The following is a 12,720-nucleotide window of genomic DNA, read 5'->3' as shown; positions in this document are numbered from 1 at the left end:
ATTTATCCCCACTAACTTGAAATGGACCTACATTTGGTAGATTTGAGATTTCTGAGACTACTCAAAAGCCTTAGTCTAAAACAAATTTCTAGTAAAACAAGAAATCCTGGGCTGCAGACTGTATTTCTTCTTGTATTCCCTTAAGGGTTTCAAATGTAGCCAACAATTACTTTTAAACAGAGATCATTACTGTTTGCATAGAGTAGCCCTTTGTTTACTAGGAAATAGGCAGTTCTGCAATTAAAGTTCCTGCAAAAATGGATTGGGGAGGGAATACAATGGTTTAGGAGAAAAAATAAAAAGAAAAACCTCATCTAACAAATGGACTGTGAAACCCAAAATATAACAGGGCTCCCCATTTTTGTAACACAGGAATTTGAAAAATATAAAGGATTAAACCACAGGCATAAAAACTGCAATATCCTGATGAAAGAGTTGTGACAGAATGCAAGCTGATTTTGTGAGAGTTTTTCCTCTGGATTTGGGTTTGGTTTTTTTTTTTTTTTTCTTTTTTTTTGAGACTTTTAAGTTGCAATAATTGATTCATGCATTTAGAGCCAAATCTGTTGGGACAGGCCAAGGGATAAAATTTGTGTCTACAATATCCATGAAATTCTCAGAGCACTTTGAGGGTGGGCAAGGGTTAGGCAGTTTGAAAGTGAAAGGAGTGATATGTGCACCCTGTAGCTTACATACAACAAGATTATGAAAGGTTAGAAATTATGGATGAAAACCCTCACTTTGGTACATGGTGAGAAGTCAGAAGATGGGAAGGGAGTGGAAAGAGAGCTATGAAGTTGTTCACAGTGTCTAAGTTGTAGGGATCCACAAGACATTTCTGTCAGGGGAGTTAAGGAGTGTGAAGATGTTTTAAGTAAAGAGACACTGTTAATATAATATACCTAATAATGCAGTGTGGAGTGGTTTCAGTACTCTGATTTTTCCTCAGGCCAGATTGGAATTTGTCAAAGAGACTAAATTGAGACAGATGGGAAAGCAACTGGTAATACACAACTCATTCAAGCAGACTTGAAATCAAGACATGAAAGGAGAATTGTACAATAAAAGCCTGAAAATAAGACATGAACTGTGATGGTATTTACTTTCAGATGATTTTAGAGTAGCTCTCTTTAAGTCTTGTATAATGATAGCAGATTTTAGCACTTATACCATACAAATTGGGTGAAATTAATGTCTAATTAAAGTGACCAAAAAAGAACCACAAGTTAAAAAATAACTGATATCTTGATAGACTATGAAAAAAGATGTGATACAGCCAGGCGAAACTTGTGTAGCCAGCCAAATGAATCTTGGACAAAACAAGACATAATGCCTGGTGCCAGAAGAGCTAAATCAGGAATAGAAAATCTATTCATCCATAGACCAAGGCTTCTGCATTTAATTGCATCAAATAACCAGTTGTAGAGCTGTGCTGCTAATAATAATTAATAATAAAAACCTACAACTTAGAGGTGCTCTGATGAATCATAACATGGCTTACACCGAAAAACACACACAAGGCTTTGAGCCATAGCTATGCTCAAAGACTTATGTGCGCTACTGGTGTTAGAGTTCCATGATTCTGAGTATGTCAAGTCATTTATAGACTGGAGACATTATAGTCCCAAACCCATAAGTAAAGCCTTCCTTTTTTGTGCCAAAACAAAACAGAAGGAATGATGAGAGTCTGTAGGATTGAACAAGTGCAGTAGAAATTATCTTGTGATTATATTGCCCAGAGATGTAGAGTCTCTCTCACTGGAGATATTCAAGAACCATCTGGATGCAATCATGTTCTGTGTGCTCTAGGGTGACCCTGCTTGAGCAGTGACGTTGGACCAGACGACCCAGCGTGGTCCCTTCCAACCTGACCCATGCTGTGATTCTGTGATTGCTTCCTTACAATTATGAAGAAACCCATGAATTTACACTAAGGAACAAACTTCCTGATCCAAAGATACTGTCTCACTGAGAAAAAAAAATCATCCATTATTTTTACTTAGATATTCAAACCTGGCTTGCAAGAGGCTAAACTGAATGATAGGTAGGTAGGCAGGTAGGTAGATAGATAGATAGATAGATAGATAGATAGATAGATAGATAGATGATAGAATGTATCCACATTGAACCCTCTCATTTCATTTCTGTACAAACATTACTCAGGCAATTTCTTGACTGTTGTTCAACGTATGAACAGAACAGTTACTATGCTAACTTCCACTGGCCTCCTGAAGGGCTGCATGTCCATTTTAACATGTCTGCTGTAAAATGTTTTCATTTCCTTTTCTCAGGGACAAACAGCCTGTACCAAGAACACGTGTAACTTAATAGCAAGAATGTGCAGGAATCAGATTTGTTCTCTCCAGCGTGTTCTTTTCAGTCATAGTCACAAATTAAATGTGTTGTTCTCCTGATGTTTCACATAGTACATTGCACAAGAAATCTGATTTGCATGGAAGAAACTTAGTAAAATCACCCAGATACTTCCTAAAGGCCACTCAGAAGTGGCATTTTTTAAGTGATTGGCTGGTTAGGGTTTTGTACAGAAAGTGAAAGAGATGCAGAGCTCTCGCCCTCGGGCCATTTCATTCCAGGTCTCTCTCCTGATTTATTTACTGGAGAAGCCTGTTAAGTCATCCCTTATATTAATCTATACAAAATAGTGTCTCCTTTGCCACTAGACAATATTTGTACCCTCATAGGCTGCTGGAGAAAAAGACAGGGTTAGATTAAAATCCAGGCCAATATGCCTACCTGAAGAAACTGGGCCAGCAAGGCACAGAGAGGTATTCCTAATGAGGATTCTCCTTTAATATTACTGGGCCTTAACCACTTAGAGCTGTGGAGAAATGATTCATTTCTGTTGTGGAGGGAAAAGCTGCTCTTTACTACATAGGTTTCCTATACTTCAGTTCATCCACTGCCAATAGCAGGAATGGAGGCAGGGAAGGAGAATAAAAAATAGCTTTCAGGCATTTCTTTGTAGTGCTCTTTTCAAGAGAAATAATTGTCTCAATGCCTACATTACCTAAATTTTTGCAAGAGGCGAATCCTCTTTATGCCTTTTACTTGCTGGCAAAAACATCCCAATTAGGCTGTATGCTCTTTGTTGCAAGTCTCAGCCACAAGCTGCCTCCTATCCCATGAAACTGCTTTCCTAACAGCAGGATGACTCCCAGGCAGTACCTTTCTTGCAGTAGTTACTTGAGTGTCCCAACACTGAATTCCCTCTGCAGTTGTCCATGTTTGTTACCTTGTGCAGAGCTGCCTTTGAGGGATATTTTCTCAGCCATGAGGTAGGAAGCTATTTGTAGCACCATGCTCGACTACAATTTCTCCCCAGCTGGCATCAGTCATTAACACTTACCTAGCAGCACCCATACTTCCCTGCAGGGTAAGTAGAAGATGATCATGAGGAGGAAATACTTACTACCCAGCAACAACAAAAGCAATGTTTATCTACAACCAACAAACTATGAGTCAGGGAGACCATTCTTAAGTGCAGAAGTCATTAGTGTTGGTCAAAACAAATCAAAACAAACAAGAAAAAGAAATGTGTTTATAGTGGGGAGAATTGTTGAATATGGAAGCAGAATGTCAGGCTTTCATGGAATGCCCAGTTAACACCAGTGTTACAAGTTAATGGAGTGTACTTAATGTCAAAATTTTTCTGCTGGCAGTGCAATCTAAGGGGGAACTGAATGGCAAAAAACCCCAAAATATCTGGTGAAGGGATTATGTCAGGGAAGCAAGAGAAAAGAGTTACTTTTTGTGATTTTACACTCCTCACTATGAATGGGGGAAAGTCACTTCACATTCATTTTTACTGTTATAAACATTTCTTATGGGTTTTATGGCATTGATATAGCTGGATTGTTGAAAATTGTATGAAAACTAATGCTTGACCTGTGTCATCTGCTTCTGAATTATTTGCTGAAAAAGCAAGAAGATATACCTTAAAAATATTACCTGCTTACAGTATAGCAAAGTATCTTAATAATCATTTAAAAGGGAAGAAAAGGCTGTATAAAGTAAGCCTTTAAAGTAGCTAATACCATTTTTACACTTGTATATTTTTAATAAGATTTTGCAAAGCTGAATTTATCTTTTTTTAACATCAGGTGCTGTCAAGTTATTTAAATTTAAGATTACACATATATATACATAGAGAATATATATATATATATACGCAGAAGTCAGATATCTTAGCAAAGACTTCTGTATGTGCAAATGTGTCATTGAACCATTGCAGCATACTTTTGCAAAACAGTATCTTATATTTGGCAGTGCTTAGACCTATGTTCTATTCTATTGTTGCTATTATTTTTAATTTAAAGCACCTTTTGGTGACAGAAGTCCTTGTTAGCTAAGGTCAGTGAGCATTAGTAAACAGATGAATATGATGTAAATTGGTAGAAGCTGTTTGCTGCAAGTAGGAAGATATCTCACAGAGATGGCATCCAGCTGTTACTGGGCTCACTTTCTCTCCTTTTTTCACGTAAATGCCAGAACAAGACAGCAGACTGACTCCCCTCATGCTTATTGATAGCTGAATCATGGCTACCCACGGTTCAGGAGGCTGATGGACAGACATGTAATACCTGTCTGGCATCCTTATGGATAAGGCTCACCTTATTTTCCTGTGATTTTACGAATGGCCTACTTTTCTGGAAATTGTGGAACTGTTACATATCTCTTGGGTGATAAAGGCATAGAAAGACTAAGATTGACTCTACACTACTGGGCTGTGGGAAGATATTACAAAAAGGCAAACATGATATTTTCAATCTCTAAAAAGGGTTGGTGTGGGAAAGGAGAGACTTGTATATTGGCATTCATATGTTACCAGACACTTTGAGCTGCAGCTGTTTGCCTGGGAAAAGGTTGGTTAAGATAAACCTAGTCCAAAATTACCTCTCAAGTTACTTCCTGTACTGTACAATCCCTTCAATTCCTGATGCACCTTTCCTTTTCAGAAATTCCCTCCTTCTTCCTCTGAAAATCTTGTTTATGACACTTCTGTGGGAATGAGGGGACTGTTTTTCTGAGTAAAATGGAGATTTTTCTTGGAAGACATTGAGTGGCCTTCTTTTCCCAGAAGAGCTAGTATCTCAGTCTGCAGGCACCACACTTTGCCATATCATTCTGACACTGCTCAACTATCAGATAAAGTGCATATGATCTCTTTGATCCTTCTTTACATGTATCTCCTGTTGAAAGGATGAATTCAGAGATCTAATTTCAGAGAAGGTTAGGGGCTGTGAATCCCTGACACATCCTGATTTAGTGTTGGGATACATGATAGCTTAACCAGGGCACTCTGAGAGCTAGCTCTCATGGGGTTTCCTTTATGTGGAAGTCACAGTGTCGGTAGTAACTTTTGCACGTTTTCTCTCATTATTGATTTTGGATATGGCCTTGGTGTGTCCCAGAGACTGGATAAATAAGTGCTAAATTCAGCCATACAGATGCAGCAACCGATAACTGAAGCCCTATCCTCACTTCAGAGGATTTATCTACTCTGTTTGACTGGCTTTCAGTTTCTCCAAACCGTTTTAGGCTTCCATCTCTTTCCAGGGAGATTTCCTGTCTAATTCAAACCTGGAACCATATGGGATGGCATGGCAACTAGAAATGAGCCATTATGATACTGAGTAGCTGGGTCCTAGTGATGCAAGGAAATTATCTTACTGATTTGCCATGTGTTGCACAGGGATCTTCATCTCCCATTTGTTGATGTTTCATTCTTGTTTCATTCATGCTATTCTCTCACCTGGGCAGTGAGAACTATTGGCAGCCCAGAGTAAAGCTGTGCTACAGTCCAGGGTGGCCCTGTACCCTATTTCATTAATCTCTTGATCTGGAGATCTTAATTTTGGTGCTACCCGAAAAATGTCAGGAGAGAGAGAGCCAATACAAATATAACTTGAGATTTTAAATACCTATGCATCAAAGTGACATTTTTGGCTACCATTTACATTTAGCTTTGAATTAAATCATGTGTCAATCATTTTTACTAATTCAAAGGCTTACTTGTCTTCAAAATACTAAAAGGACCTATCAGAGTAGAAAAGTTCTTCCTTTTTGAAAAGATTTCTCCTCAGAGTGCCTTTTTGATGAATTCTTTTCTCATGCATTCCATGCATTACTAGGGCTTCAAAGGGCAGGTGCAAAAAAATCTAATAGAAATGAGGTTTAGCTTAGTTAATACCTTCCCTTCATGTAAAATTAGTCCCTAGGACACTTTACTAGAGACAGAAGAAAACTTTCTGTCCTTCCATCAGATTGCTTCCTCTATCTCTTCTTTTTGTTTGTTAAGCCTTAGATATTATGGCTATTAATAATATCAGATCCTCTTCTCAGTTTATCATCTTGCTCCCATTTTTTCCACTTTGGTGACAGAGATGTATGGCATGCAATGATGTGTTAATATCGCTCTTGTCTTGAATGAGTCTCTTCCCTTTGATTCACACTGTTAAATAATATAATCCATGTGCTGGAATGACAGATATGATTTTGGAAGCAGCTATAAGTATATTGGTTGGTATAGCAGGGGGACATTCCTCTGATAGTTTATTTTTCTTTAGTATTAGTGTTACATTGGCTTGTCTCAATGTCTATAACAAATTGCTTTTCTCCAAGGAATTTTCAAATAATTTAGTTAAGAGATTTCTAGTCACGTGTAAAATAATTTCCATTCAGTCCTGGCCTACATCCATTAGTGCTAAAGCTATATTGTTTAGAGATTTCATATGACTAGTCTATCACTTAATGTACAGTAAAATCCACCTCTTATTCTTTCCTTTTCTTTTCTAATCTCTGGGGGTTTTTTTGGTTTGGTTTTTTTTTTTTTTTTTTTTTTTTTTTTTTTTTTTTTTTTGGGGCTTTTTAAGCAGCAGAAGTAATATAACCATTGTCTTCAGGTTCCCAATATCATATAATGACTGAGATGAGCCAGATAAAATGTTTTATAAGATTCTTCAGCCATACTAAGAGCTTCTGATAATATTGGACTAAGGGAGAGTCTACTTTTATTAGCTTACATGCTAGAATCTATCTACCTTCTGTATCTTTTTTAATTAAGCAGAGTTAAATTGAACACACCCATTCCACCCTTGTCCTGCTTCTCTGTTTCAAACAGTTATTTACATCTTCTCCTGGTACTTGATTTTATACCCTAATGCCCATCTAAAAAACTGCACCTCATTCATTTATTTCCTTTGTTTCCAATACTGAAATTGTCAAGTATAACCCTGTGGCTCATTGAGATCCAACGTGAAACACAACTACATTTCCTTCATGTTAGAGGTGTTTGCTTGAGAATTTTTGAGTTTATTGATGTTTACCTACCCAGTCAATGAGAATTTTTGTCAAATAGTGGTGTATACATGGCAATGAAAATGATAGTGTAATTTGCCTCTATTACTTCCTGATATCAGGATTCTGCTGCACTGCAAATTTCATATCTGTTGTTATTATTTGTTTGACAGAATCAAAAACATGCCAGGTGCTTTGCAAAACAGAGAACGAGAAAAATCCCTTTCCAGAAGAGATGACAGCCTGAATAGAAATGGCATAATGGCAGGAGACAAAGGAAGCAGAAAGGGGAAGCAAAACAAGAGTTATAACCATAAGATCATGAGATTGGTTTGGAGGCACAGTGATCGCTATGAGGCATTTTTTTAAAGCCCATAAGGACTGTAGTTGGGATTAGAGAATGGAAATGTAGAAAAGAAGCATGGAAAGGAATGGAGAAGAAGGGAGGAACAGACTGGCAACAGGAGGAAGAGTAAACAGAGGTGTATGGGAGAGGCCAGAACACACATCTGACAAACTGAGGATTATGACTAATGACAAGGATGAAAGACCACATCTGAAGAGCATGATGATTTCAGGAGGATGGCGAAGCAGGACATGGCGATGCTGCTAGGGAGAGAAGAGCCAGCAAAGCTGCCCTGGAAGCCTGCCCTGGAAGCTCCTCACGCTAACATAACCCTGCTTCCCCATCTTCTTTCTAGCTCCCCTCTTATACATAAAATATGTATGTAGAAGAGCAAAGGAGAAGGAGAAGCAGCTAAATAAACTTTTCCAAAGATCCTGCTGGGGAAGAAGTTTAAGAAGTTTAAGCTGTGATGATACAGATTTGCTCCTACTGATACTGCTTGTGGTAGAAGGAGGCAGAGAGCATTCTGTTAGTCATACTCCTGCAGATGAATCTATGTGAGTCTTTGCCTCTGCTTACAAATAGGCCTTGTTGAAAATTATTCAGCAAAATTATAATACTCCAGCCAATCTGGGACGTTTTAAAATGTCCTTTCATTCTAGAACAGAAAGAAATTATACCATTCACAGTGAAATGGAAACAGGAAAGAAGATATTTTAGCAGGTTTTTTTTTAATGCTGAAAATAATCATTTCAGTATTACAGAAAAATATAAGGAGGATTCTGCTCATTGTGAAAAAAAATACATATTATAACTTTTCATGAAATTTGTGATGAAATTGGGAATTATTTTAATTATGTAGGACTGGTTTTTCTGTTGTTTTTTTTTTTTAGAAAATTGGTATTTTTAGAAGGAAACAGGAAAATTGCCATGTTTGGTCTGTCAGACATTTTAAAATGCCCTGATTTCCAAGGTAAGAATTCCTCAGGAGTAAGAAAGCTGAAAAGTGGCCAGTCTAATCTCTTCCTCACTTCCTTCTCCTCTGCTTCTGTGATCAGACATGTCTAATGATTAGTCTGCAAAGAGCAAAGCCAGTTTCTATGTCTCCCTGAGAAAAGGCATTTTGTCAACTACTTTAAGAATTTTTAACTCGATCTACTTACAGGAAATCACTTTTTTGCTGCAGACTATGTGTCCACTTAAATCCTCCTCAAAGCTCTTCCATTTTGCCTGGAAAGGTTTATCAGAAAGCATACTGGAAAGGCTCAGATCTTTCCGTCTCCAGTGAAACTGTTTCTGAACATAGTTATAGCTTAGCAGATGTACTGGTATGACAGTTGAGAGACTACTGCTGTTAATGAAGTATTCTATTACCTTGGCATATATAGACACTTTTCACTTGGTACTTCTGACTGCAAAGTATTGATGTTTAGGCTATTATAAGTACTTGCGCATTATATTTTTTTGGTAAATTTTAGAGGACAGAACTGGGTAAATTTTTCTTCTCCTTCAGGGTAGCACAGCTTTTCATGAGTCATTCATCTTGAATGTATGCCACAGTGATATCAAGTTGGTTGTTGTTACACCTTGTCAATATGACACCCATTTTTAGTTTCTTCTAGCAGTGGAATGATTTGTCTCATAGAGACACTGGCCTTGTTTAAGAATGGTTACTCTGTATAAGATTAAAATAATTGTTTGGATGAGGAGGAGGCATCTGAAACTCATAGCTGAAATATTACCAAAAATCCTTAACTGATTGGATTTGTCCATTATTTGCTTGAAGATTTTGGTAAATGGTGCTTTATTGGGTTCCCAAATGCCAGCAATGGCTAAGCACATTCTTTTAAATTTCTTCAATTTGGACTTTGCTTAAGTTAATTAAGATTTTGTCATCTCAGGGTTCTGTTTTAGCAATGAGGTTTACAAGATATTCTCTCTCAATATAAGAACTTCAGCTACTTAAGAATATATGAATTATAGAGAGTAAACTCAGTGCTCAGCAATGCTTGAAGAGTGATTCCCACCTCAGTAATTTCTCTCCACTGTTATCAAAATAATTCTGGATTTAAATCCTGTATCCATGGTGTCAATTTACCAAAATCTTCTCTGCCTAAATTATTCTTCAATTAAATGTAGATCAAAGTTTTATAAAAATCCACCTATCATTAAAAAAATGGGATTGCAAAGTAGTGTCATAGTATCACCCCATAATACAGATTTTTTGCATATCATTTTTATATATTTGAAAGAACTCCATTAACTCAGTCGCATAAAACTTTTTGCAATAAGAGGCACAACATAAAGCAATATCAAAACACATGTAATATTTCTACTAATTTTATTAAGTCAAACTCCAGATTTTGCATAATTTTGCCTCTCCTTTTGGCATGATAGCAGATATGGAGGTTATCCATACCTGCCTAACTTTTGGTGCTGAGAGAGGATTCAGCTGTGTGGCACCTTACCACCCTCTGATACCAAAAAAAAAAAAAAACAACTAAAACTAAAATTCCATTGGGGAATGTGGCATAACCTCTGGGAAATGCCGTTTGACCTACCTTCTGGGTTCAGACACTGAACTGGATGCATGATTTGGGAAGGAATTTAATACCAGCTACCTCAGTAGCCACATTATGTTACAGGAAAAAGACTGAAAAAAAAACCAAACTACCATAATGAAGGACTGAAGGACAGAATGGTTATTTTGCCTATATATTAATTTCTAATCTTGCCTATACTTCTCCTCACAATCCTTCCCTGATATTGTCTGTCAGCTCTTTTAAGAAGACACTTGGTTGTGCATAAAGTAGGAATAGCTGCATTGACCCACACCAAGAGCCCACATAGCCGTGTGTACCTGGCTGTGTGCCTTGCTGGGGCTACAGTTTTGTCAAAAGTCCTCCACTGATCCCTACAGATTAGGGATACCTTCAGCTGTTCATTTCTAGACATCTTCAGGGCTCTATATCCAATATGTACAGTTCAAGTACTTCCCAAATCAGGGCAGTGCACTATGATGAGTAGTCTGAATTTGTCCTATATTCTGTGAATTTACTTCTTTCTTCTGTCAATCTTCTCTCTCTGTCTTGCCCTTCTTTCTCCTGAAGTAGAATGATCAGGGCTGCATGAATTATTCAAAATAAGAGTGTATGATGTATTTATACAGTGATATAGCGATACAGTGTATTTATACTGTGATATATATATATATATGTTTTCTATTTTGTTTACAGTTTCTTTCTTAATCATCCAAATATCCTGTTTCACATTTTTACTTGATACTGGGTGCTTGACTTGATGTTTTCAGAGAGATGTCTGATGTTAATTCTTTATTTTTATTTTTTTCTTCTCAAGCAATAGTTAATTCGTGGTCCCTGCCTGTGTGTGTATAGTTGGACTTATTTACTCCCTTGTTCAGTTCTTTCTGTTTTATCAGATTTCATCATTCCTTCATAGCCAAGGGCATTGAAAATTGTGAAATCATTTTGCAGTTCTTTCCAGGCAGTTCCGTACTGATTTAACTTACAAAAAACATTTTGTATCAAACTTTCTCATCTGACAGTTCTTAGATATCACACTTCCCTTTACTACTAATAAAAGTACTTTTGCTTAAATGCTTTGTTTTATTTCATGCTTCAGTCCAGGAATCTTTGCAAACACTTAAGAAGTGCTCAGTTGCTATCATTCACTTCTATGTTTTTAAGCTTGGGGGAGGGAGGACTTCAAGCTATTGTCATTTGTGTTTTATTAAGTGGAAACCTTAAAAGTAGATTTTAGACCTTCTTATTCCCTCCTGGTTCTTACAGAGTGGTTATACAACCTTCAGGGTGAAGAATTCCTAAGGGCTAGGTCCATAAACTGCATCTAGGAATGCCTTTAGCTCTTAGTTCTCCTATCTCCTTGCAAAAGCTGTAAACCCAGATTAGTTACATCCCTCTACACTAAAAGAGAAAACCTGGATGTTAAGCAACAACCTCCATCAACTCTTTCACACTGCTCAGGGAACAGTCTGAGTGAACAGAAGAAACATCCAGATGGGGTAAATTAAACCAGGGAGTGGTGTACTGATATTGGTATATTTTTCAACACTGCCTTCCTCATGGGACTGTAAGGTGCTGTGAGGTAAGATTTTCAGCATCTCTCCCACCGACAGCAGCTGTTTCTCTTGTTGATCCAAATATTTTCTGTAGTGAGCTCTAGAACCAAACTACAATGCTGAGGTCACAATCCTTCTTTCTCTCTAGCGCAGTGAATGTTGAACTTTCGGGGTTAGGCAACAGCTGAGTAGACTTTGGGGAACTGTCCTGTCAGCATGAGCACTCAAAGCTGTATTTAGCCACTTCTGTTTGAGTGCAAGTCTAAGCTGGGGTCTAAGTTACAACACCAGTGAAAGCAGTGACAAGAATTTGAATCCCAGCTTTGCAGACCTGTTAAACTTGCTTGTGAGAAAGGACTCACTTTATAAAACCCATGTATTACCTTCACTAAAATGGCATTCTTGCAATCCTCCAAAACCTATGCTTGGTGTACACAAGTGTTGTGCCATGACTGATGTTACCATGTGAATACTGACAGTATGTAAATGCAGACACATGAGTAGACCCTATGAGTTATAAGTATTCATAACACACCAAAAATGTTAGATAGTGGGGAAAAAGAGTGAGCAACATAAGTGAACCATGACTGACATTTAGTGTTTCTTAAGCTGAGTTGAGAGAAAGACCTGAGAGCATATAAATTTATTTATTTATTTATTTATTTAATGTTTTAGAAGCTCTCTGCTTACCAATATATTAAAAAAATACAAAAAACCCAAACCAAACAACAGCAACCAAGGAAATCAAACAAAAACCCCCCACACCACAGGTGTGTAATGTGCTTATTTTTCTGTAGTTATAAAAGTAATTCTATCAAAACATATAGGTATACTAATCTGGCCAGTGACAAAAGTGAACCAGCTGCCAGAGGAGGTTTTGGATGATGAGTTTCCATCTCTTCCATTTGATCCTAGGTGCCTGTAAATTCTTCTCTTAATCAGTAGAACTTTGAGAACT

At 37.4% G+C, this 12,720-nt stretch overlaps 1 protein-coding gene across 5 annotated transcripts in view; it reads left to right on the top strand.

The window, feature by feature from the left end:
* EPHA7 (EPH receptor A7) overlaps positions 1-11,280 on the top strand; it is a 165,169-nt gene extending 153,889 nt beyond the window's left edge. For all 5 annotated transcript variants that reach the window (XM_064412699.1, XM_064412702.1, XM_064412698.1 and 2 more), the window contains one exon: positions 7,491-11,280. In XM_064412699.1, coding sequence (XP_064268769.1) covers positions 7,491-7,686 — 196 coding nt within the window. In that variant the 3' untranslated portion in view covers positions 7,687-11,280. The remainder of the gene's footprint in view (positions 1-7,490) is intronic.
* The last annotated feature ends 1,440 nt before the right edge of the window (positions 11,281-12,720 follow it).

Source organism: Passer domesticus, chromosome 3 (genome assembly GCF_036417665.1).
Source record: "Passer domesticus isolate bPasDom1 chromosome 3, bPasDom1.hap1, whole genome shotgun sequence".
NCBI classification, from domain to species: Eukaryota; Metazoa; Chordata; class Aves; order Passeriformes; family Passeridae; genus Passer; species Passer domesticus.
The sequence above is the reverse complement of the archived record's forward strand: the minus strand, read 5'-3'. Positions and strand labels throughout refer to the sequence as shown.